At 37.5% G+C, this 26242-nt stretch overlaps 1 protein-coding gene across 7 annotated transcripts; it reads right to left on the bottom strand.

Annotated features, from left to right (window-relative positions):
• Nucleotides 1-2480: 2480 nt before the first annotated feature.
• Nucleotides 2481-24905, bottom strand: GKAP1 (G kinase anchoring protein 1). 7 transcript variants are annotated; one of them, XM_052700688.1, is made up of 13 exons: nt 24220-24341; nt 20491-20535; nt 19480-19740; nt 18439-18582; nt 13165-13242; nt 12379-12511; nt 10919-10941; nt 10069-10221; nt 9562-9663; nt 7343-7406; nt 5857-5927; nt 4909-4986; nt 2481-2794 (listed from the first exon to the last, which is right to left on the bottom strand). In XM_052700688.1, the coding sequence occupies exons 3-13, from the start codon at nt 19690-19692 to the stop codon at nt 2747-2749; spliced, it is 1107 nt and encodes a 368-aa protein (XP_052556648.1). In that variant the 5' UTR covers nt 19693-19740; nt 20491-20535; nt 24220-24341; the 3' UTR covers nt 2481-2746. The 7 variants fall into 7 exon arrangements, with proteins under 7 accessions (XP_052556648.1, XP_052556647.1, XP_052556645.1 ...); XM_052700687.1 differs by lacking the exons at nt 2481-2794; nt 24220-24341 and adding exons at nt 2805-3432; nt 24762-24905 and having other exon boundaries at nt 20468-20535; XM_052700685.1 differs by lacking the exons at nt 2481-2794; nt 24220-24341 and adding exons at nt 2805-3432; nt 24762-24905.
• Between the last annotated feature and the right edge of the window lie 1337 nt (nt 24906-26242).

Raw genomic sequence — 26242 nt, 5'->3', positions numbered from 1 at the left:
TCGAGCTGTTTACTGTTCTAGAATCCCTGCGGCACCACTCCATTGCCGGGGGCACGCTTTTCTCGATCTTGGGCCAAGTAAACTTAATCACTAATTAAATCTAGCGTCACCAAGCCAGACTTTATTTAATTCGAGATAATCCTAAATTCAAGATTCCTGTTTCTCTTTTGGCGTGAAACGTGAGCCTGGCTTTCCGTTCCACACCAAGGGCCTGCGCCTCCTCATGCTTAAGTAGCAGCTCGGTTTCCTGAGGATGCTGCTCAGCAGAGGAGCTGCCGGGATAATCTCTCAGTAGGAGCCCCGTGTAAATCATGTTGGCTGGTAACACAACACAGCTGTTTCCAGCCCCCTAAAACTTCTGTGCAACCCATGTAAAACCTGTTAACAGGCTTTAAAACAGGGATACCAAAAGCTGGCAGAAGGCCATTCAAAGCTTTGACCAACCTAGAGAAGTGGTTTGTTAAGGAAAAAAATACTTTCAGGCATATTTAGCCTCTTTGTTGCACTCATTCCTTTCCCATGTTAGTTGTGACCATACACAGCACTGGATTATGGTGCAGCAGAGTGCTTTGACACAGAACAGTGGCAGAACGAGGGCTGCAATGAGTCAAGTAATGCTTTGCTCAATCAAGCAGTGGTTTCAAGCAGAAATCAATCAGATCAAAGTGCAAGGTGATGTTCCTCACCCAAGGCTGCTCTTAGTTTACAAGTACAATAGCTCATGCTGACTGTTTGGCTACTTGAGTACAGTTTGCACAAAAAGAGCACAACTGCTATCCCCATTAGGCTAGCAGAGATTTACAGTTTGGATTATTAGACGTCTGTGGTATTCAATAAGAGTACCTAATAGATAAGGAGTACTACATGTTCACACAAAATAAGAACCTGAACTTATTGAAAGTTCTTAATTAAACAGGTAATTAAGAGATACTCTGAGCAGAAGACTGATGTTTCTACATCATAATTTTGGTACAACTAAGAGAGATAAGAGTGTTCATTTGCCTGCATGAATGTGTGCTCACCATAAGACAGTTCAGAATGCAACTTACACATAATATGTGGAAAAAAGTAAAAATAATACAGCAAACAATTTTGAGTTCCTATTCTGCCTTAGGATGCTATCTTCTTAAACAGTATCATTTCTTTCCTCTTGCTCTTTTTCTTTACCACTTTCTTCTATCTGTGCTTGTTTTCCCACTTTTTTTGTAAACGCTTGTGCAATTTTTCTTCATTAATTTCTGTTCCAATTGCAGGATTTATCTAAATTGGCTTAAACAAAACAGAAAAAGAGTTCACAGTGACTAGGCACTATTTTGAATCAAAGTGAAAATACCAATTCAAGTGAAGCTGAAACAAATCAAGAATATCATGAGATGGTCTTAGTTTAATGTTCTATCTGAAGTCAGCAATGCAGTTTTGAGTTTAGACAAGGTCTCACTCAGGTGGTTTGGCTACTGTACAATTTACATGTAAGATCCCCAATGTTTTACTATAACCTAGGTTTTACATTCCTTTTATTCCTGAATATTAAAACCAAAATGTAACACATTTTTGATAATCAGGTTTTAGCATAGGAAAAGTGAAAGAGTATAGAACTCTGTTTTTGAAGGATCTTTAGAAAAACAACTATCCATGTATTAGCCAGAACAAAGGTTATAACTGTTTGTTTAGATGCAGTTAAAGGGATTAAGTTAAAAAAAAAAAAAAAAAAAAACAAAAGCTGCATAATAAATTGTTGCTGAGTAGACAACAATGATCTTCTACTGACCACTATGTGGACATATTGCCATACAGGAAAACATCAGCATAATATGACATTGTTATATCTGAATCAGAGGGCAACATCTTGTTAGCTCATCAGCAATTTCAACAAATAAAATGCTTGTGTCTCGCTTTCAGTGGGATTTCTCTTTACTCTATGGAAGCATCTGATAGAAATAGAGCCCCAAGATTCTGAACTGTAATTACCAATAAGTACACACTCAACGCTTAGTAAAAAAAAAAAAAAAAATTTCTAAAAAATATTTTATTATCCTGGGTAGTTAACAAGAATTTTGCATTTGTACCTAAGCCCTATATATTTTTGTTGTTTTGATTCACAATAATATTTTCTAGTCTATAATTTATATTTTTTTTTAAGTAATACTTTGTCATGTTGATCCCAGAAATTTTGCTTCTCCAGGTCTGCTGTGTACATTCCCTGTCCTTCGCCTTCTATCTTTCCTCCATGCTCTTGGTCTCCTTAACCTGTTGTAGAGAGCTGCTTTTTTCTTCTGGGCAAAGACACCTCAGTTTCCCCTACTTAAAACACCTATCATAAAAGTAGTATAGAACCTATGCAGTGTAAGCATGTTCAAAGAACAGGAGCCTTTTTCTTTTACCTTTATCACCTCACCTTTGCTTAAATTCAGATTAAGTGAAGCTTAAGTGAAGCTATCTAATTTGAAAAATCTACAGAAGCAAGAATTCAAACACAGAAATGCAAGAGTAAGTTTTATTGAATGATGAAAAACAAATGGCATTACAATTAAAGTTTGAGCTTTGCCAGAATACTAGTTTTCTCACTTTTCTTTAGCAGAAAGCGCAACAAATCAAGTTTTCAGAATGTTAATTAAACTAGTATTTATTATTTTTTCTTCAAAAACTGCATAGTTGAGCAGTTGTACAACAAATATATGAATTTCTGCAAAACCCTGAAGAAAGATTTACTTTTTTTTTTCTGTATTGAATCTGGTGGCAAAGGAGATCACCTGTATTGGTCAGATTCTGAGTGCTTTTTCCCTCTTTTCCCACTCTGTAAAAGAATAAAAACAAGCATATAGTTAATAAGTAGACTTGACATTTTCTATCTGCAGTTATTTTTTATGCTGAAGCAGCATCAATTAGCAAGGAAAAAAGGCTAGTTTTTTTAAACTACACAAACACTATGGGACATGAGCCCATCTGAACACCAGGTAAATAAATGAAAACAGTCGAGGTACTTAAATGATAGATAATTGACAAATTAGGTGAAAGGGACCTAGTTCAAGGCCACCTGCTGTGGGGCTAAGAAACCATCCAGCCTGCCTTTGAACGACCCCAGAGATGGGGGCATCCACAGCTTCTCTGGGCAGCCAGTGCCAGAGCCTTACCACCCTCTGAGAAAAGTATTTCCACCTTACATCTAACCTAAATCTCCCCTCTTTTAAAGTGCTCCCCCTTGTCTTAGTATTATCCGCCCACATAAAAGATGCTCTCCAAATATCAAAGATGACAGACTGGAGTAGCACTAGCATCGACTGGCTTCTTCGGCTCCTTTGCAGGCATCCTGTCTGGTCCTATAGAGCTGTGTGTGTCAAGTTTGTGCAAGTGAACCACAACTTATGCTTTCTATACCTTTGGTAGCACATCTTTTTTCCAAACTCTGGCAGTAGGCACACAGGCCTTTAACATCTGGTGATAAAAAATACACTTATTTATTTCTTATTTATTACTATTTTTTCTAATTTTTAACACACATTTTTGGTTTATTATTTTTTGAAATGTGTCCTCCTGATTCAGAACAATTTTCAATTAAGAAAGTGGGCACAGTATCATCAAAACACAATATCACAAAAATAGAAAGTGTCATCCTGGTCTCCATGCATAGATTGCAGTGGAGAATAATAAAAGCAGAAACAATCCCTGCATAGCAGATAAAACTATTTTCTTAAAAGAAGCAAATTAACAAGAAAAACGGGGGGAAAAAAGAAAAAAAAAAAAAAGGAAAAAAATTATTATGATGGATAAAGAAAGAAATATAGCAGGATTTGGAAAGATTAAATCATATAATAGAGGTGAGCAGAGATATAAAGAGTGGCAGGAAGATGATTTTGGAGTAATAATGCACATAATGAAGACCACATTTTTTAATAAAGTCTCTGCTGTTACTCTGTTAATCCTGCTTATTTTAGGTAATCAAAAAATAAATTCTTACTGAAAATGGTCTGGTTACAAATAAGTACTAAACGCTAGCAAAATACAATTGTTGTAAGAACAGTGATATGAATAAATTTGACAGTAACAGATTTACTTTATTTACAATATTATTTTCAATCAGCAGAATGTGCACTCAGCTTCACCATAAAGCTTGTCTATAAGGGGCTGAACTACCTGCATTTGGCACTGCTGCAGGACAGTTGTAAGCAGCTACTTCCTTACTTATGGTAAAGGACAGGTGGAGGAAAAGTCAACAGAAAAAGACAGGACACTTACTAACCAACATAATGCTAGATTATTTGTGTGGTGGAAGAAGACAAGCTACTGAGGCTACAGGACTATCTGAAGAGCTCCTATCATATAATAAATGCAGGCTGTCCCTGCAACCTACACAGAAAGTCACAGCCAAAGGAAAAATACTAAGACGTGCAAAGCCGTGGCCAAACACACATCCTCAATCATCCTGGGATCAAATATTTGCTGTTTTCAAAAAAAGCCAGAATGTTAAGCATCATACTATTTATATAGCAGTTAACATAAATTCACTAAACATCATTTCCATTAGTTACTGAAGATATTAGAAGTTGAACGTGCAGTCAGGAAGACAATGAATTTTAACATAACTTGATATGGATTTCCTACAAACATTTGTATAGAGGCAGAACTGTAAAACAGAAATGAGGAAAAAATGTGGCAAAAAAAGCCGCCTTTATGAAGTCTGTTGTTAGTGCACACAGACACAGAATAGGAAAAGAACATCTTGCTTTCACTATTTACCAGCACAGTTCAAGTTTCAAGGTACAAAACAGAATTCTACTTGCCAAATCTTTCTTTGTTTTTATACGATGTCCCTCTCCCCAGCCCAGTCCCCAACTACAGCTTGAACTAATTATATTTTAAATTAAAAAGATCAGTTACTAACATACTTAACTGTATGTAAAATAACAATACCTGGTATTTTGTTAATTCTGCCTGCAGCAGCTTCACTTTGGACCTTTCTTGCTCTAATGCAGCATGAAGTGTAGTTACCTAAAAATGTATAGAATACTGATTTATAAAGCATGCTTTACAATTTTACATCAGTGTAAGTCATTAAGTCATCAGTGATACATGCTGGATTCAAGGGGAAAAGCAAGTAAACGTGTGTGATTGCACATCAACTAAAGTACAAGTAAAATATTCTTTAACAACCATTATTTCCCACATAACATTTACAATATTCACTAGTTTACCTTACGTTACATGAAAGCCGTAAAGTCAGAAACTCTTCTGACTTTTGGACTTCGCTTTAATTTCTTCCACAGAACACTTAACTGATGCATATATGACACAGCAGAGATAAGATTAATACATCATGTTTAAAAATCAGTACCATGTTATATAACATTAAGTGGGCTAAAGGCTTAAAAGTAAGAATAGTAGCTGCAAACCAAAACTAAGCGTAAAAAGCTTGAGTGCTCTTCACTATGATGGCTTGCCAACAGTCACGTCTGCGAGTTATCGGTAGCTCACTTTTGTTCACAGACCAGCATTTTTCAAAGTAGAGACCAGAGATAGCAAACAGCAAGGAAGGGAGGAAGGAACCAAAACTAATGGCAGCAATAAAAAAATCCACAAAAACAACCATCAGGAAAGAAACATCTTTTGAAACACCTTTCAGAACTTCCTATCTCTAGTTACAAAGGGATGATATTCCGAATTTACTGTTGAGTGCAGAGTCTGCTGTCTTAACAGAAGAAAAAAACTAAGTGATTAGTAATAGCAGAGATACAAGTTCTCTGACACATACTGGGCTGGGCTAATGAATGTAACATCTTCTGGTTAAAGTTTTGGTTTCAGTTTCCTCCTATGACTGCCTTAACCAGCATTTTTTAAATGCAAAAAAAAATCCTTGCTTACCTGTAAGGTCAATTCATTTTTTATAATTTGCAATTCATCCACCTGTAGGAGTATTTCTGCTTTATCTTTCACTACAGAGAGAAAGAAACAGCATGAGAATTTTTCTGTATTTGCAGGTCTTCATCTGTAACAGCACTGTGATATCAGAAGTAATTATTAGTTGCCAGTGCCGTTAGTAGCAGCTCAGTAAGTTCTGAAGATTAAACCCCAATCTTGCACTACTTACCCATACTTAACCCTGTAAGCAACAAGGATTTTTAGAGACATTCACTGTGAAAGAAGTCCATAAGAAAATTTTGAATTGAAAGCTTCACGTGAGCCCAGTCACAGCCACAGAAGTTTACGCTAGTATTACATATCTACTTAAATACGGATCTGTTTAAATTAGTTAGCACCTATGAAGTATCTGTGGATAAATTAAAATTCTCAATATAAATAAAGTAAGCTTTTTTTAGGGCTCAATTTTGCCACGGACTGTCCATCCCATTGGAATATAGAATAGCCTCAGTCAATGCAAGATCAGATCCGTAAAAGCACAAAATTGCTCTCGTTTATTCTACATTAATACTCCATATACATAGAGAAAGCCTTCAGAACTTCACTTCTTTACTCTCACATGATGAAGACATTTCTTGACTCAGAGACTGACCTGAAGTAATAAAGTCTGATCAGCTAAAATTTGCACTGCTCAATCATCTTAATGTTTCAACCAGCTTAGCTTGCTTATAAGCAGACTTTACATTTAAAAAAAAAAAACCTAGATTTCTGAGTTAAGAAGGGCTAACTCTGACAATCTGCATTCAAGAGCCAAATGAAGAAATTGAAAAGCAAACACAATTTTGTAAGAAAATTAGTATCATAGACCGAACCAAACCATCATGCAAGATCAGGAATATTAAAGGATAATTATGCATAGCAAGTATAAATTTACTAGAATATTTACATACGTGGATCTAAGTATATATGTATGTATATATTTTTTTTCAATCTTTGACTGAAAATGAATTACAGGGAACTACAGAGTTACAACAGAGAACTACCAGAGTTTCACATATGATACTCTGGTTAGGTGTCCCTATTGAATGTATGGTAAAAGACTCTTGTCCAACAGTTTAAAGCACAGCTTGCATAGATACAAGAACTGAACATTTACCATTATCTGTGATACTTGATGCAAGATCAGTCCAGAACAGATCAAGTCATTAGCAATACACAGTTTAACTCAAAGTGTCACTAAAACCGTAACTGAGCAGCTCAAATTTCACAGAAAAGTATCAGAATGCAACGAATTTTTGATGGTATAATATCAGATATGCGTAGATATGTGGAGATATATGTAGTTCAAACGCGTTATTTCACTGGAGTTGCTGCAAATCAATAGCCTTCTAGTTCCTTATAGCTGTGCCCACTTATTTTTTAAAAAAGGATTTGAAAGTTCCTTCTAGGTTTTCATAAGAGCTCCCAAGTTTCCTGATGGATCTCTTACTTTCACCTTCCTGCAGCATCTTCAGAAGCTGTGCATTTCTTGCTTTTACTTCTTTATATTTCGCCTGTGTGAAAGAAAATAAATTATTACCTGTATACACTATAAAAAGGCATTCTTTAAAGAACCATGACTCAAAGGTTTCAGAATTGAAAATTATGACTGCTGCAGAGAATTAAAACAGCCAAAGTAATAAATACATGACAGGAAAAATGGGTTAATAGCAAAGTAAATAAATTAAGGCAAGCACAAGTTTTAATGAAATTTAGAATAAGAATGTTTCGTCACTGGGAACCACAATTTAGATCTGGCTAAACCTGTATATAGGCCCATTGCATCAGAAGCTTTAAGGCTTCTCCAAAAAAAAAAAAAAAAAAGCATATATCGCATAATTATAAAACTTTCTGGACAATATAAATGGTTTGTCATATTACTTGGTTAATAGGATAAGATCTCACTGTTCTACTGATAATTTTATAATTCACAGTTCTTAGTTACAGTTTCCTTATTAACTCTTTCCACCTCAGGAATTCCTCTTCTTCCTTTTTTTATTTATGGTTTTTAACTACACTTTTTCATAAGGCAGTCTTTTCCTTAACTGATTACCACTGTCAGCAGTAACCATATATCTTAATTGTAAACTTTCTTTTTCTGTCACAAAGCCGTTCACTAAGAAGTTACATATCCTTTTTTTCTTCAATAAAGAATCTACCACTTCTCATTTAATATCACATCGGATCTCAAAAAACAATCTTACTTCCCCCAAATAGTTGTTTACCTTCCAGTCAATTGCAAACATGAAAAAAGCTATTAGTATGGGTAGTGCAGTGCCCTTTTACTTAGTGCCATGGAACTATGCACATGTGCATAAGCTTATCATGTGCAGCTCCCCCAGAGTTAGTGCGTTCTTTGTTTTTGTTTTTTTTTTGAACATTCCTTTTAAACAGAACCTTCAACTCCAGTGTACCAAAACACTGTAACACAACCACAGACAATAATGAGAGTGCTTTCTAACAGATGCAGCATTTAAAGTTTCAAAAACATGCACTTATGCAAGACCTTTTATGGCCACAAGCAGTATGAGAGTCTCTAGATAAGTTTTGAAAAATCAAGCAGCTGTTTTTAAAAATCAATCATGCATCACCTCACCAATATCCTTATGCATTGTGTTGATTCTGCCAAATGCAGTAACGTGCTAATATTGTAAATCCATATCACTTTATAGCTCAAAAAAATTTCACACAGGGAGTCCAACTCTAGCGTGTGGTGAAAACAGCTTCTAGTGAAATTCATGCCTTTATTACTACAAGTAAAACTCCTCTGAAGCAAAAGAACACTTCCAGAATCAACCTGCTCAGTCTACCCTAAGCATGAATACAAGTCATACTAAAATAATTTGAAAGCAATTCCACACTACTTTATTTTGTTACAATATCTGTCACACAAGGATGTTTTGCCCTTTTTTCTCTAGACACTACCAAGACAATGCTAACATTACCTGAAAACATGGAAGCAACTAGTCATTTTCCCCAGATATTCTGACAATACCTTATAATTATTATTTTCCTTACGTGTTTTAGCATGTCCTGAATCCTATTTCAGTTTTACTTGTGTCTAATAGGAATACAGGACTCCATTCTTGCCATAATAAAGCTTTACAGGAGTCCTCTTAAACCTGACAAAATATTCACTCTTTCAGTGTTGTCTTTCAGCACTTCAGGTAATGGACTGAATCTCTAAAGAAAAAAATGAAAAAAAAACACAAAAAATCCAATCCTATATGTAGTTCTTAAATACAAGGAAAGCTTAGTGTTAGTTAAATATAAATTAAATAAATAAATAAATAATATAAATTGGAAAAGACCAAAGAAAATCCAACTTCCTGCTCCAAGAAGAGCTAACTTCTGAGTAAGGACTTTTTTTTTTTTTTTTTTTTTTTTTTACAATAAACAACACAGCAATACTAGAAGCAACTAGTAGCAGATTTACCAGAGAGGAAGTTTGTCTGGATGCTTTGTCTTGATTCTTCTAATTATTTTTAAATCCTTAACTTACCAAGAAAGACTACTTCACATGGTAGTAGAAGAATAATTTTGCTCTGTAAAGATAATCTGAGACCAAGCTAAACTATCTCTACAGATTATTACACACTTAGAATATGTATTAAGATGTGACTGAAGTTAGATTTTGTTTACTACTTGAAGTTATTATAAGCTACGTACCTCCCACTGAGTTATTATATTTTTAAGCTGCTGAATTTCTGCATCTTTCTTTTCAAGCTCGAATTTTAGTTGTTCTGTTTTTCCATCTTTCATACCACTCTCCTGTAAACAAGGAAGCATCATTTGTTAATAATGGAGCAATTTGAATTTGACTCCTGTGAAAGGCAACTTATTTCTTTTACTGTAAACTAGCATCATTGATGAAAATTAGGTAAGTATATCTGCACAAATGCCAGAAGAATAAATAAGAAATGCAGGAATGGGTATTGGCATGTTCTGTGGGGCAATTATTTGAATCACGCTGGATTTAAATATCTTTTCCAATAGACAAAAGTATTAAAAACAGTGTTGCCGGTTTTTAATATTTGGTTGCTTTTATCTTTGTTATTTTTAATTGTTGTTTATTTTAAGATTATCATGGTTTTGATTAGTGTTTTCTTCCACTTAGGTGCTCTTTTCTAATTGTTAGACACTTCTTCACTTGAGAGTGACTCCCCTTTTACATGCCTGGTTGTGCTCATGAGATGTGCAGTTATCTATTTCATTGCAACCAGTGAGCTGGTCTCTCCTTTTCTCTCTTTCAAGTATTTTATGAACATCATCTTCCAGCTTATGGAAAAATCCTCCATCATTCATCAGAGTCTGAGAAGAGATTGGTTCCTGTTAAAAGTAAGTATTGTAACAGATTTCCCTTCATACAAATTAATAATGAGATAAAAACAACATGCTTTAAAAATAGCTTAAGTAATGGAAAAAAGGACAACATTCTGATTTATTTATTTAAATCTCATAGATCCTGAGAATATTCTGACTTCCACCTAGAGAATATGATACTAAATGAAGAGCCTACAAATTAAAAGTCAACATTTAACTGATTATGAATTTGACAGAAACATGAAATTAGAATTTTATACTTTTGCACTATGCTGTCACTGATTTGTTTCACTTCACTGTCAACTATTCTTCCTGCTAAGTGTTTTTATGTTTGTGCACTGAGCCAGAGCATGATAGCATTACAGCAATTTCTTACCTGATTTGCTTCTCTTTTTCTCTACAAGTCTTTTTTTTTTTTTTTTTTTTTTTTTAACATTCTTCTACATTTTCAAGTTGGATCAAAGTTTGAGATTTTGAGAAAACTAAATAAACAGGCACTAGCTCTAAGAAAGCCAATGCTATATTGCCAAATGCTGTACCTACAGACATACATCTCTATTAAATACGCATCTGTAAAATTTTTCTAAATGCAAAGAAGTCAATTTGGAAATAGTTGTAGTTTGGCAATACAGAGAGTGCCTGAGTAATTACCTCCTAAACATAAGAAATATACTAACTCATTTAATAAAAAATTCAGACTTACCTCATGTTTTTTAGCAACATTATCTGAAAAGAACAGAAAGAAAAAAAGTACAGTAAGTCTCTCAAATCTTACATTGTTTGCTATTAAAACAAGCTATTTTGAAAACAATAGTGGAGTTCCTCAATGTTAACCCACCTCTAAAAGCCATGTTAAAAAAGGAAAAAAAGCATTTGAGGGAATGGAGCTTCTCCCTCACAAGAAAAGGCTGATGGAGATGGGTCCCTTTAGATTGAAGAAGAGGAGAATGAGGGATAACCTCATTAATGCTTATAAGTAAATACAGGGTGAGTGTCATGAGGATGGAGCCAGGCTCTTCTCAGTGACATCCAATGACAGGACAAGGTGCAACGGGTGCAAGCTGGAACATAGGAGGTTCCACTGAAGAAAAAGAAAAAACTTTTAAACAGTGATGGTGACAGAGCACTGGAACAGGCTGCCCAGAGAGACTGTGAGGTTGCCTTCTCTGGAGACACTCAAAGCCCACCTAGATGCATTCCCGTCTGATCTGATCTAGGTGTTCCTGCTCCAGTAAGGGGATTGGACTAGATGATCTTTTGAGGTCCCTTCCAATGCCTGACATTCTTTGATTAGAAGCAAGGATTACGAAGTATGGTTGGGGCTGATCTCTATATTGGTATCCCCATCCTTCTTACTACTAAAAACAAAAGCAGCATCCCTCATGCATTTGCTTCACTTAAAGTGGAAGACAATGACTTTGGTACATAACTTACTATTTGGTTGTTACTGTTCTTAAAGTCTATTTAGGCATGTTTTTCACTGTATATCTGAATGCCTTTCATTCTTTTGAATTAAGATATTAATGCTGTGCTATCAGTCTTTTTCCTATATTCAGATTCTCTGAAAATATTGTAATTAGATAAAAATATCCTTAGGAAGAAACCTTAAAAAATAAATTGTTTTCTTCCTTTTCCAGACTCTACCTTTATTTCTTCAGTAAAATCCACAACCTCTGCCCTACAGAAACAGATGAAAGAATTCTAAACATGTAAAAATGAGCATATACAAATACTTTCAATATTTAATGAAAGACAGTATTGAAGAAAGGCAAATAGTGACTTGCTATTACTCAGATCTGAAAAACTCAGTTGCCTGAGGAGACTAAACTCAGTACACCCCACAAAAATCAAAGAACAAACACAAAACTAAAACAGTAACATCAATTTATAAAGATATTACGTTAATCTACCTCCCACCCCAGGGATACATGAAATTATGTTTTCTGTAACCTCTTCCTTTTTTTTTTTTTTTTCCTGATAATTCAACTTGCACATTACATAATGAATGCTTAGCTTTTAGATTGTCTTAAATATTAGCTCCAACTCATTTAGAATTTGTTCAAACACCACATTAATGAACAAAGACAGAAGGGCATTTTGCTTTTAGTATACACACTATCAAAATTCCAAGTAGAACAGCTCACACGGCACGATAAGGCATACCTATATTACTTTCTGACTGAAAATCTTTCAGGGACACAGTGAGAGGTTTGTCTTTTCCTTGCTGGTTCTTTCTTTTTTCTTTCTTATTCACAGACTTTGACTGAGGTGGAGTACATTCACTGTTTTCATATTCCTAGAAGAATAAAGTCCTACTGGTATAATTTTCTTCAATTAACTTTTTTTTTTTTTTTTTTTTTCCCCTGAAGCATTATAAAGGAAAAATATGGTGATGATATACAAAAGGAAATTTTAGCCTCAACAGCAATTACAGGCTTCATATTGGTTTAAAGACTGTAAGGTGCCTATGAACAATTAAGCATCCATTCTGCTTTCTGAAGTAAAGTATTGCTCTTCACTAAACAGCAAAAAATCAAACTGAGAATATAATGCTGTGAAATGCAGGAAGGCAGAATGCTAAATATACGGCGTAAGTTAGCACTTCCTTTTTTAAAAAAAAACAAAAATAAAAAAACAACCAAGCAAAAAGCAGGCCCACTGTATCTTTATTTTATTCTCAAAATACGCTTACTCATCTAGGAGGAGTTAAGAGCTATTAGCGCACAGCAATGCTCTATCAGTTGACTTTATCTCCTATTAAAATCAGACAGGCTGTTAAATGATATCCATTTGAATCTGCACACCACCTCCCCCCACATCTGCATTAATATTTTTAACAAATTATCACTGTTCCAGATGTACAGCACTTTAAAGAGTGATTTACTTCACTTTTAAAACTCAATCTTCAAAGTTCTAATGTTGTCAAATCAGGATGAATCCTACAAATACCTTTTTGTGCTCTTCATATTCCAGTTTGCTTAGCAGCAATGCTTTTTCAAGATCAGCTTCAAACATTTCAGATGTCAGCTGAACAAAAGAATTAACATTGTGACTAGCTTGTTAACAACAAAAAGCCTCTAAGACCGCATTAAAATTTCTGTTCTGACACGTATACTGGCAGAGTTGGCAAAAAGCTTCATTAATACGATACATGGCATTATCAACAATAAAATAACTTGCTCTGTAAAACTGCATAATAGATGGACTACTGGGTATATGCTTACAAATATCTATGGATTATAGTTTCCACCCTGAAGATTTATTTATATTAGATCACTTTTTTTTTTTTTCCCTAGGATTTAGTCTAAAAGGAAAATCAGATGTGAAGGGATGAAAAGTGTCATCATAAAAGAAGATCTCTGTTCTGTGTAAGCATCCTCTGTTGTTTTTGTTGTTTGAAACATGGTACAGATAAGGTGATTTTCACCTTGAAGATGCATGTTTAAATAATTTAAATGAGAGGTCAAATTCACCAAAAACGCTGAATTGGAAAGCCATTTTCACACTTCAAATTCCAGCACAATTTATCCTTTTGATGCCATAAAGGACTTAATTTCTCTTTACTAATCATAACTTTCTCAGCATTCTATCTTGACTTAGCCACCTTCCTTCAGAAAAGTAAATGATGTCCCCATAATCAGCATCCATACTTTTAAGGAGTTCCCACAATTGGTGATGATTCAGTCCCTTGAACTTTATGAAACTCACAGCTTTGACAACAGTTTGCATGGCACCCATTTTTAAAACTTTTGCACATTAATTTTCTTGGTGCTTGATGCAATGATATTTCATCAAACCTGAGTTTCAGGTTGTGATTGCATCATCTTCTATTAATTTCTTTAGTCTTTTTTTTTCTTTTAAAAAAAATCAACCACCACAGAGGACACCATCAGTAGCATACCAGACACGTTGACAAAGGTTAAAAAATAAATCACATTAATGCAATTTTTTACTGCTTCATATGAATCAAGAGATTTAGCTGTGTCTTCAAATAGTACCAAAGAAGCCATTTCTTCACATTTGTTACCGATAACTCTAATGAAAATGGTGAGTTGAGCCATATCTGTAGTATCTGTACTTTCATCTGTTAACAAATAATAACATATGAAGATAACAGTTTTACTTTACAAAAATTTTTAAAAATAAATTTTGCTATTTTTTCAGTTCACCTGGCAGCATCACTCTGGTGAGACAAACTGATTTTTAGGAAAACCCACCTTTTTTTTTTTTTAAACCAGTATACATTGTATCTGTCATGCTTTCCATACATTGCTTAACAGAGTCACCACCAAGAAGGCTTTGATTTTTTTTTTTTTTTTTTTTCTCCAATCAAACTTGCTATCGTGCAACTAGCTTTTATAACAGAGGCCATTTGAGTTTTAACTTTGTAATATTTTATTGAGGTGACTTTTTTCAGTTCCAATATTTTGTCTGTAAAGCATTCTTGATACACATCAAATTTGGCAGCGTGTTTCTGCGCGCAGTATCTGTTCAAACTGCGATCTTTGACACAGCCTGCTTGCAAATGAAGCACAGTGCCATGCCCACGTCCCAGGGGCAGGGCGCTGAGTGGGGCAGAGCTGCTGCCGTGATGACACAGCAGCAGGGGGCGCGGCCGCAGCGAGAGCTGTGCTGGACCGCATGCCGCCCGAGGTGGATGTGTCTGCATCAATACAGTGATGTGCTACCAAATGGAGCCTCTTCACCACAGCTTTCTCCTTTTCATAGCCAAAGTGCTATTAATTAATCATTAACAACAACTACTTTACGTAGCGGGTTTTTGTTGTTGTTGTTGTTGTTGTTCTTTGTATTTTAAAGTAAGGTCCTTTACACGCATTCCACTTTAAGAGCTGTGAGAGTGAAAAATTGACTTAATTTGCCTACTGTACTTCAACCAAGCTGAACTGAGTAGTGTACACTAGCTATCTAATCCTTAGAGCTTATGAGTGGTCATATGCTTAAAAGTAACTTACTACATGCTGTAAGCACAGGCATTCTCTGAAATTCTTATTCCACAATACCTATAACCAGTCTTGTACACGAGAAAACAAAAAACCCTAGAAGACACTTTTCTTTGTTGTATTTTTTTGTTTGTTTGTTTTTATTATCAGAGTAAACTTAAGTAATATTTAGAAATGAGACGGTTAAAACAAAGTATTCTCAAACTAAATTGTCACAAGACTTCACATAAGCTTCAAGATGCTGCCACTCCTAACTTTGAGCCTAGTTTGTGGCTTCAAGCTTGGTAACAACTGTTACAGTGTTACAGTGGAGAAGATTTTGATGGAGGAGGAGGTAAGGAAAGACTTGTAAGGTGGCACCTGCAGGAGAAGGTGAGGGGCTGGACTGTGCCTGACACTGCAGCTATAGCTGAGACTATCAGCCCAAGCTGGTGGTGACACTGAACCAGCTGGAGGACTTTAGCACCCCTGTGAAACAGCTTAGAGAAGGGTGGTGAGAACTCACCAAGTAAACCAGCCTCGGAGGCCTAACAGGAGGAGTGGAGTAGCAGCTTGAGTGGGAGCCTACAAGTATGGTTTTCACAGGATTGCTACCACACCCTGGTCTCCCATCTTCTGCACTGCTCACAGCTTTACTAAAGGGACAGAGTGCTGCGCGCAGCAAGGAGAATGGAAGACAAAAAGTAGGGATGAGATGCTTCATAGAGGCAGAGTGAGGTTTTCTCTGGTTTCTTTTTGAGGATTTTTTTCCAGGGTGAGGTATTCTGTTTCTATTTGTTTAAAACTTGCCTGTTTTCTTTCAATACCAGAATCAGTAATGACAAGCTTGTTAACTGACAACAAATAAATTGATTAAAATTCCTCCAAAATCTGTGGACTGCTTTTGCCCATGGGAATTGCTGGATTCAATCTGACCATGGTAGTTATCCACCAAAAATTAGTAATTTCCTATTACTCTGAAAAGATCCATAGGAGCACAGAAAAGAACAGGAATGGAAAAAGGAAGAACCGAAAACAGAACAGCTGACATGAAAAAAACACGGTAAGCTCACAGTGAAGGTGAGATTGGCATTTATCACATACTTGTTTAGGTAATAATTTAGCATACAAGATCCTAAATTATCAAGGATTTGTACAGCCATTATGTTGTTACAAATATTAAACAAATATTAATATAGTGGAATCTCTAGTACAAAAATAATTTTATCAATTTACCTAGTAGTCATTCAATTCAGGACAGAGCTGAGGGAAGCTGGCTGTGTTTACAACAAAGGTTACTACTTCCAAAGCTGAGCTGCAGCATAGACTTTTTCAAAGACAGTCATCAATGCCAAGGCCTTCTAAGCATATTCAATCTTGCTTCTATTCTAAACAGACAGCTATAGGCCAACTATCACTGAAGCCTATACAAAATCCAGAAACCACATTCCTTTTCTCACATACTCGAGGCACATTTGATACCAATTTCTGGATACATGTAAAATCCCTCAAATTAACATCAATGCACAAAGCTCTTAAAGCAGATGACAGACTAGTATTGTGGATTACATGTATAAAATAGCTTTGTGGTTCGGACAAATCTAACTTTTGAATTCATGTAGACATCCAGAAAAGGAAAGTGTCAGCAGTATGATAGTTTGAAGGGTAAATATTCCAAAAGGAACACTTCACAGAGTAGAAGATGCAGCATCCCTTCCCACACTATTGTTATGGAAGCAGGGAGCCATGGTTTCTCATCTGGTGTTGGACATCACCTTTATTACAGTATATCATTCAAATTTTACCTCTTTATTGATATTGTATTATTTGACAAAAGAAACTGACTAGTAGTTCATGCCTTCTGAATATGAAGAATTTGAATCTGTATCTCCTCACTCTGGTAAACATGTAAATTGCAATTTGAGCCTACATGCTAATTGTGTTATTCAACACAGAGATTTTTCCAAGCCTTATAGTACAATCTGTGTAACTTCACAAAAAGGAAATCAAAAGTTAAGAACAATAACTGACATATGATGCAAGCTTGATTAAACTAAGGTAGTTGGGCAAACAAACCATTTTTTAAAAAGTGTTATAGATGTGCCATTTTGTTTGAGAGTTCTACATTTTTAAGTCTGCTGAACTTGCTTTGCAGCCAGTGCCCAGGCTTTCCCCTAATAAAATGTAGTTTTCATTTGCTTCAAACAGTTCTCATTTTCATCAACACAGCATATGCACAGTGTCAGATTTTAGTACATACAGCTATTCTAGAAATAGGCAGTTCATGGAAACTGTATGTAGATTCACACATTAAAATCTTTGATATGTGTGTGCTTTACATCCTGGGTGTGCACACTAGGACGATTGCGTCCAGCTCTGCAATAAAGAAATGTCAGCTTTCTAACCTGTCAATTGGGTTGACAAGTTCTGTTCCTGGATTTTGGTGACATTACTACTATGGTAATTGCTGTCCAGTTATTTTACAGAGAAAAAAAAAATCCAAGGCAACTTCACAGTGCATAGCCTAAATGTCAGTAGGATCTAAACGTTTATGATTGAGTTTACTTTGTCTAAGAATTTCACCATCCAATAATTAGACTAATATTCTCCTTTTTAACTGAAAAGATTGCTTCATAGCATGCAGAATATAAAAACATTTAAGGTACAGGTTTGTTTTGTTCAGTACATGAAGTAATTCTGAAGCTAATTAGCTCTGAAAATTTCCAAAGGAAATTTCAGATCATTACTCCACCAATTGGACAAGCATCCAGAGTCCTGCAAAACATTACTACATTTAAGGAATCACCTATAATCAAAGCATTAGCGATGTTAAAAAAAAAAAACAAAAAAAAAAAAAACACCCCAAGGACAGCATCTGTCATTTTTTGTTAACATAGCTTTCTACATTTTTCTCTCAACTACAATAGGAATCTTTTCAAGACAATATTTTCTGTTGAGATTGGAGATGAAAACCTCCATAAGTGAAAACAGCATCCTAGTAGCTGCTAGCATGCCAGTGTAGAAGTTGAATAAAAGTTTCAAAAATGCTTTTTAATTCCAGTTTGTGTTGGTTATTTGCAACTCTTCTTAAAAGTCTGTGCAAAATTAAGTACTCTGAAAGGCAAACCAAGGCAGTCAAAACTGCACTCTCCACAATGAATTGAGGTGTCAGAAGATATACATAATGAACTACATTAAAAGAAAACAAAACTGCATAGCAGACAAGTTCAATGATTAACATACTTCAGGAAAGCCGCAGGCAGTTGAATATAGTAAGCTGTACCTGTTCATCTCTTTGCCTCCACTCTTGCCAATTTTCTTCCTGAGAGTCTTTCTGCATTGTAGCATGCAGTTTTTGTTCATGCTGAGATAGACAACCTCCATGGGAGGATTTCTGAGGAATCTTTTTAAAAGCAAGGTTTCTGAGCTGAAAAACAAAATTCCATTTCACCTTAATTAAAGTGTTAATAAGAAAGAGCTTTAACAGACTAATAAAGGTATTCAGACACAGGCTAACAGAATTACATGTGTTTTACTCTTTTCTATAGTCTGGACTACGTTTTTGTTTAATCAAGTACAGTACATACCATAATACAGATTTTTTTCTTAATAGTAGATTAGAAACACCAGTCACACAACTTAAAATAAATATATCTTGGCAGGTGAAAATACTTTGAACAGATCTATGACATGCTTCAGTTTTCACATTGGTTCAGATATTACTGTGGGCTCACATCTGAACCAAATTAAATATCATACCAATGAACACGTGGTATAAAGTCCTGGTATCAACCAACAGAGGAACTAGAGGTTCTGGTAGGAAAAAGAATTAGGTAGACAATCTTTAAAGCTTTTCAACACTCTAAAATCAGTCCTATTTAAGAGCCTATAATAAAATTGCCTTTAATTGCTGCACCACATGGAAATAACAGTGCAATCTTAATTCTTTGCATAATTAAAAAGTTTGATAGTGAAAATCAAGTCAATTTGGGAACTCAGTGACATTCACTGGTAAAAGCACAGGCATTAGCACACATTCTGTTCCCTCTATTTCACACGCAGGCAGCACAAAAACAATCTAGTATCAATTTACAAACAGGAACTTCCTTATCCTGCTGTATAGTTTGAGCGACGTTTTTGTTTAATCAGACAAAGTACACACCAACTGGTACGAAGAACTATTTTGAAAAAGAAAAAAAAAGCAATTTGATTCAGTAGAATTCCTTTCACAGAAAGAAAAACAGAGACTTCTCACGGTCAGGAAAAAAAAGGGTTTTTAATCAGATAATAATACTATCCACTGGTGGAATTACAACCCTTTTACCTCATTGGCTTCACTCTGCTGCTGTTCTTTCTTTCTTCTCCTTTTCTCTCTTTTTTTCTCATTTGTAGAAGATCTACCCTCTAACGCTTGAGATTTACCAGCACCTTGGCCACTTCTGCCTTTTCCAGATTCTGAATCAGTATCACTTTCCAGTTGCAGTAAGGCAAAACGAGATGCAGTGGTAGGAACTGAATTGATCACAACAGATGCCATTGCTATGTCTGAACTTCTACTCAGCTGCTTCTCTCACTGAAGAGTTTCCTGGGAAAGTAGCAAAGAATTGAAAGTGAAAACATTATTGATAAAACAAGTGGTAATCTGATTCTGTCACCCACAGAAGTTTTGTCTCAGAAAGTACAAGACAGGATTGGAATTAAAAACAACCCCACCACTTCTTTGTATTTTAACTACATTGTAGTAGCTTATATCTGAAGAATGACTCTATAAAGAAAAAATATCTGTTTTACAGTTTATTCTAAGCTAATGCATTTGTTTCTGAGGGACTGCATTTAAGGGGGGGGGGAAAAAGCCCACAAGTAGTCAGCTGTAAACAAACTGGCCTTCATGTTCTAGGGGGAAAATGACACAACAAAATAGTGTACTGCTACAAAATAGTTTCAAATTCTGTCCCACGTGAGAACCTACAGAAGACTCAGGCTCCTTCTAATAATTAACTCCAGATTTTCTCAAGTACAGACTTCTATTGTAGCCCCAGTATACTCACATATATCAACAGGCAACAATAACAGCATAGCAAAACCCGTTACCTAAAAGAATTATTTAAAAGGAATATGACATTTCACTTTTCAAAGATGAAGGAACCAACGTGTAAGCTCATACCGCTCTGTTCAAGTTCACAGAAGTTACAAACAGCATTTCTGAGACACAAAGAATTGTATGACATACATATCAGACATAATCCTACTGCACTTCTTTCAAAAAGAAAAAAAGATAGCAAAACCTGGCATGTTTTCAGAATAAAACATACCGTGTGACAAATTGTGAATCTACCTGATGCTGATGTTCAGATTCTTTGATCAGACCACAACCACAGACCTAGAGAAAAAAAAAAAATACAAAAAAAAACACAGGTCAAGAGCACCTAACATATAATATCTTGTCATGTTTTAAGTGACAAAAATAGCACAGTAAATACAGATTTTGGGGCACATACATCTGTATGTGTAAAAATATGCAGACATTTGAATATATTTTAATTCTCAGTAACCGTATAGTTATCCAGCTTAGGAGATTAGTTAGAAACGAGAGACTCTGTACTCTTATTAACTGAACATGCAGTAAAATTGGAACCCGAAGATTACAAATGCATCTTCACAGAAAAAAAATAAAAATAAAAGGCATCAGAGACAAGTGCTCAGTTGTGCTACACAAAAACTTACAATACTGGATGTTGCTCTTGGCACTAACCAGGTAACACTGAAGACTGCAGACACCTCACTGTATTCGACGCAAGAAAATAAGCTAGTGAAGTACAGTACTCTTCTCAGTAAAAGCCTAGAATTTCCAATCCCTCTCTATTAATTGTGGTATATGTCTTATTTCATGCAAACAGTTAAATGGTACAACACATTATTAAAGTTCACGGCAGCTAGTGGTGGCAGATAACCTCTGTTTACCCATGCAATCACAAACCATCACATGTAGATGAAAATCTGCACCATCCTGAAATATGACTGCAAATTCCTTACTCCTTCATCTACAAATACAATACAGTAAGTATACCTTTGCTCTCTTAATGTAGTTGGCATGCAGTAAAAGTCCAGCTGACAAGCGTATTTAATAAGTACTACCCATGGAATTCTACTGTTACAATTCACTGAAATACAATGGCAATGACAAGATAACAGAAATGTTTATTCCTCAGTTATATTTATTTATATAGAATAGAAATAGATAGAAAAGAGCTTATAAAGGAAACAGCAACCACATGAGATCACCAGTTATTTTTTTAGTTAAGACTAGAAAAGCTGTTAACATTGCTAATTTAGTTAGTAGGACATTTCAATACAACTATTCATATTACAGCAGGATCTAATTACCCCACTTCTGCAACATTTAAAGATAGATACAGCGATTCACTCCAGCCTGCCACCATGCCAGGCTTCAGATTTTAATATCACATCTGCAAATCTGATAGATAATTTGTTTTAAGTACAGCATTTCAGTTTCAAACTTTGGTTCCCGCTGCCCCCGCCTCAGAAAACCAGTGAATGGACAACTAAAAAGCTTTCAGCTAATGACAGGCACTTGCTAGCCCACAGACACATCTGTCTGTACCCCTCTCAGTTTCTCCCCAACCCCAGTACAGAACTGCAAGCATTCTTCATTACTATAGACAATCAAAATAAATAAAAAGCACTGCATTCTTGAGCTTGAGACATTGCTTAAAGAAGCTTTTAGATTGCAAAAAGAAAGAGTTCATGTATCACAGAGAGTTTTGTCGCTCCACAGACCAAGCAAAGAACAGAAACATCACTTTGATTTTTTTACAGTAAGAGCCATGAAGTCTGGTAAAATTTGGGAAGTAACAGTCTGTCACCCAAAGCCTGTTTATCTAAAAACAAGATATTTCCTTTTCCTACTACGTAGATTACAGTGAAAACCTACAAGAGGAGGAAAAGGAAGCAAAACGTGCTTTCAAGCATGTGGTACTGTTTCCACTTGTGTTTTGTGCCAGCAATTATATTGTCACAGATTTCAGAGAAGATTCCAGTGTCCCATAGTGCTATTACTCCTGTACTATTAGGAGATCACTGAGCGATGGATTTCCAAGTTGCAACATCATTATTGCACACATAGACAGGCAACACCAATTAATAACTCCACTTCAAAGCCTTCTGCTTTGCATATCACTAGCAGACTGAGTCTGTGCAGTCTGTTCCAAACTGCAGGAGTTGTTTGAGACTGTACCCATTGTGCAGTTTTATGCGTCACAAACTGAAGATAAGCACTATACATATATACCACATAATTTTAAGGCAACACAGAAGCATATGTTATTACTATCAACCATTAACTTGTTAGCGTTTTATTTATTGGTTATACTCTTCTACAAATCACATCAGTCTCCATGAGCAGATTATTATTACTGTAACCAGAGTTCCAGTAACTTGGAATCTTTACTGTATTGGTGACTCACATTAACCTATAAAGCATGCCAGGCAGCTTATGAAATATTGTAGTTTTAAAGGCTACAGTGAGCTGCCCAATATACATGCTAAGACACTCACTAACTCAGTTTGAACACCAGCAACTTGCTAGTCTGGGTGCAGCTTTGCATATGAATGCACATATAACTGGTGAGGGTTTGCCCACCACTAAGAATCAAGTAGTATACCACCATCTAGGAGACTCCAGGCCAATTTCAATAGCACACTTTCAAGCATCTAGGGAATTACAACAGTTTTAAATGTGGTGCTCTACTATTCCAAGGAAAACACGCTGAAGAGCTCAAAAACACAGTTTCCTTTTAACCCTCTTTCACTTAATAAAGGCACATTTTCAGAAACTTAGAAAACAGCATCTTGCTATACATAATCTTCCTGCTTCTTCTACTATTAATACAGTATTTGTGATCATCTGTAATTACTATACAGGCTTAACAAACATGATCAACCTCAGTATTTGCCTGCAAACCTGAGACATCATTAAGACACACAGTACTCATTGGTGTAAAGGCATAAGTCCATTCTCTGCCAGCTCAGACCAAGTGTTGCTCTTTGTGCTCCTGATCTATTGATCTTTGGCCATTGGTACATTTATTACAACAAGCCCTATATCAACCAGCGCACTTACAGAGAGTTCTGACCCACCCAGCCAGATCACCAGCTTTCCTTTCTTCAGTTACCTTTGTATCTGACTATGCAGATACATCAAAGCATTCTAAATCCACGAAGTTACTGAAGCCAACTCAAGCCATCCACTTGTCAGTGAGCTCCCCCAGTAACCTCAGTGCCATACAGCCTGCTTCCAAAACTCACACGAAAGCTGCAGCTCCGGCACGCGCAGCGGCCACCGATGCACAGCATTTAAAAGGCAAACGGGTTATGGACGAATTTACCACAGCGATTCTCAGAAAGTAGGCGAGTTTGAGAGAGGGGAACGTTTTTATAAATCGTTCCTTAGGCTCAGGGTGAAAGCGCAGGAGCGACCAGGCAAGTCTGACTTTCACTTCCTTACAGCACGCTGACGAAGCTCGCTCTCCGCAACTTTTGCTCTCCCTTCCCCGAAGAAGTTAACGGAGAGCGAGTTACCGCATTCTGACGGACCCGCGCCCAGCACCCCGGGTGCCGCACGCAACCGGCGCACACCGCGCGGCGCGAGGGGACGGCGGCCGCCGGCAGCGCTCCGTCAAGGACAGGGCAGTCGGGACGGAGCGCCGCGGAGTCGCACGGGGCGGCACGGCCGGCGACGGGGCTGTAAACCCGACCCGGGCCGCCCACTACAGGCGCACGGACGGGACACACGAGCTGCCTCCCGCCGCCGCCCAACGCGCCCCGGGACGGACGGAACGGCCGGCGCTCCACCGCCGGGACCCGCTGAGGCCCGCTCAGAAAGAGCCCGAGCTCTCCTTCCACGGCCACCGGCCCGCCGCGGGCAGAGCAGAACAGGGCAGCCCCGTCTCCGGCCGGCACCGCCGCGGGCAAAGCGGGAGGAAGGCAAGGCAGGCGGCCGACAGCCGCAGAGGCAGCGGACGGACGCGACCCGCAGGACACTCACTCCGGTCGCGGCGACGCTGCGAGAAGGCAACAGAGCGACCACAGCCCCTCGGCGGGCGGCTATAACGGCCTGGGGGACGGCGAACGGCAGCCGGACTCGCGCGGCCAGGGGGCGGAGCGCGGCGCGGAGGGGCGGGGCGGGGCGCTGCAGCGCGGGCCGCACGTTTGTTTATCGGCCGCGGCCGCTGGTTGGCCCGGAACTGCGCGGCTGCGTCACGCGCGGCGGCGTTACGGCCGGGCCGGGCCGGGCCTCGAGGCGGCCGGGCGCCCTTTACGGGATCCTGCCTGGGTCAAAATAACCCAGGCAGGGTCAAAATAACTCCGCAACGGCAGAGTCGAGGGGGGAGCGGGGCCGGCCGCCAGGCTCGGCCCGAGTGTTGTGGGGCGCAGGCGTGCTCCTGCCGCACGTGTGCCCGCTGCCCGCTTCTCGTGCGGTGGCGGTGAGAGAGGCCTCGGCGCCAGGGCTGAAGTAACGCTAACGGCAGAGAGCCTGGTGCGGGGCTCGACTCCACTCTGGTCTCCGTAAGCCATGGAGCGATTTACCTGCGCCAGCTGACGTGAAGCGGGAGCCCAAATCCTTGTCCGCTGACTAGCTCCCTCGGAGAGATGTTCTCTGTCAGAGGCATCGCCATAAGAGCGGAGTCGCGGCTGTCCCAGTAGGGGAGGTTTCAACCGCGCACAGCACTGCGCTGTCACCACGGCGTCCCGTCCGTCTGGAGAAACAAACCCACCCACCGCCCGAGACCTCCTGCGCCCACGGCCGCGTACCGCAGGGTTTGCCGTTCATCAGTGATGAAAATATATAGCTAATGGTAGTGCATATGTTGAAAATTAGTGTTTTGTACCTGAGAATTTTGAGAATTTGCTGTATGAAGCAGCGTTCTTTTACTCTTTGGATCTGTTGTACTCAGCATACAAATAAATAAAAAGTATTACTTTTGGAACGATCAATATGTGGCTCAAAACAATTCCTCTTCACTCAGTACTGCCCAGACAAACCAAAAGGTTGGACTAGAGCTTTTGCTCTACAGCGTCAGTAGACATCTACTACTGATCGAACTGTACTTTCTTAAATTTACCTCTGCTTATTTTATGTTCATCAAGAACAGGCTTTTCACTTCTGGAAACTTAAAAACAAAACAAAATAATATTTATTTGTAGAATAGTGTGAGATATATGATAATGTGCAGTATTATCCCTAAGCAGAAATGCTTTCACAGTAATTCTTTCAATTAATGTGGAGATGCAGTAAATAAGTATGCATTTTAAACAGTATTTACTTGTTTCTGTTTATTGCTTTTTGTCTACAAACATGGAGTGAAATATACACTAATATTTAACATTAGTAAGACTGTTGTTACTTCCATGAAAGTAAAAACAATCAAACAAAAAAAGACCCCAGTCTTTATCTCACAACTGAGCTGAACAAGAGAATATAATGCTAACTGTGAATGATGCAGTCATTTGACTTGTTAAATGGTTTATCTAACTGATTACAATATAACGTTTTGCAGTCTACTCATAAAATCTAAAATGTGCCACAAGACATTAGGTCCATTTATCATGCTGTTAATATCTTTGTGATACAGACAAAATTGTTCTTTGCTTGCAGCATGTAAAAATGCAGCTCTTTCTTATCTATAGACACATCTGCTATATACAACAACATGCCCAGACAACAGCAGAGTAAAAATTATTCTGCTAAATGTGTCTAATAACCCACATTTCAAACATGACCACTTGAAGTCCACTGCTGAAATAAAATCTATTTTATTTTCAGAAGTTCCTCTTTTTATGCCGGAGAAACTTATGGATAGAAGTGTCAAATTCATTTAATTGTGGTCCTTCTGTTGTCTGCATTCAAGTCTGTGCAGCTGTTAAGCATATACTTCTCAGTGAGCACAGTACACATACAAAAAAGATTTGCTTTGATTCCTAAGCCGCCTACCAACAACAAACTAATGGACCTGTTTAGTCCTTTCTCTGAAGCAGATAAGAAATCCAAAGATCTGTGTTCTAAGTGG

The sequence above is a fragment of the Tympanuchus pallidicinctus genome, unplaced genomic scaffold (assembly GCF_026119805.1).
Source record: "Tympanuchus pallidicinctus isolate F22 unplaced genomic scaffold, pur_lepc_1.0 scaffold4, whole genome shotgun sequence".
Classification (NCBI taxonomy): domain Eukaryota; kingdom Metazoa; phylum Chordata; class Aves; order Galliformes; family Phasianidae; genus Tympanuchus; species Tympanuchus pallidicinctus.
Note: the sequence above shows the minus strand (reverse complement) of the source record. Positions and strands in the feature narration are given on the sequence as shown.

What these genes read in the sequence shown, in the direction of transcription:
- GKAP1 (XM_052700687.1), bottom strand. Translation starts at nt 19,692, where the DNA reads ATGGCATCTGTTGTGATCAATTCAGTTCCTACCACTGCATCTCGTTTT. An exon ending in GATGCTGCAGGAAGGTGAAA is followed by an intron (nt 5,928 to 7,342) that starts GTAAGAGATCCA and finishes TTCTCTCTGTAG; the next exon opens with TGAAAGATAAAGCAGAAATA. An exon ending in CAGAATTAACAAAATACCAG is followed by an intron (nt 3,433 to 4,908) that starts GTATTGTTATTT and finishes TTTTATCACCAG; the next exon opens with ATGTTAAAGGCCTGTGTGCC.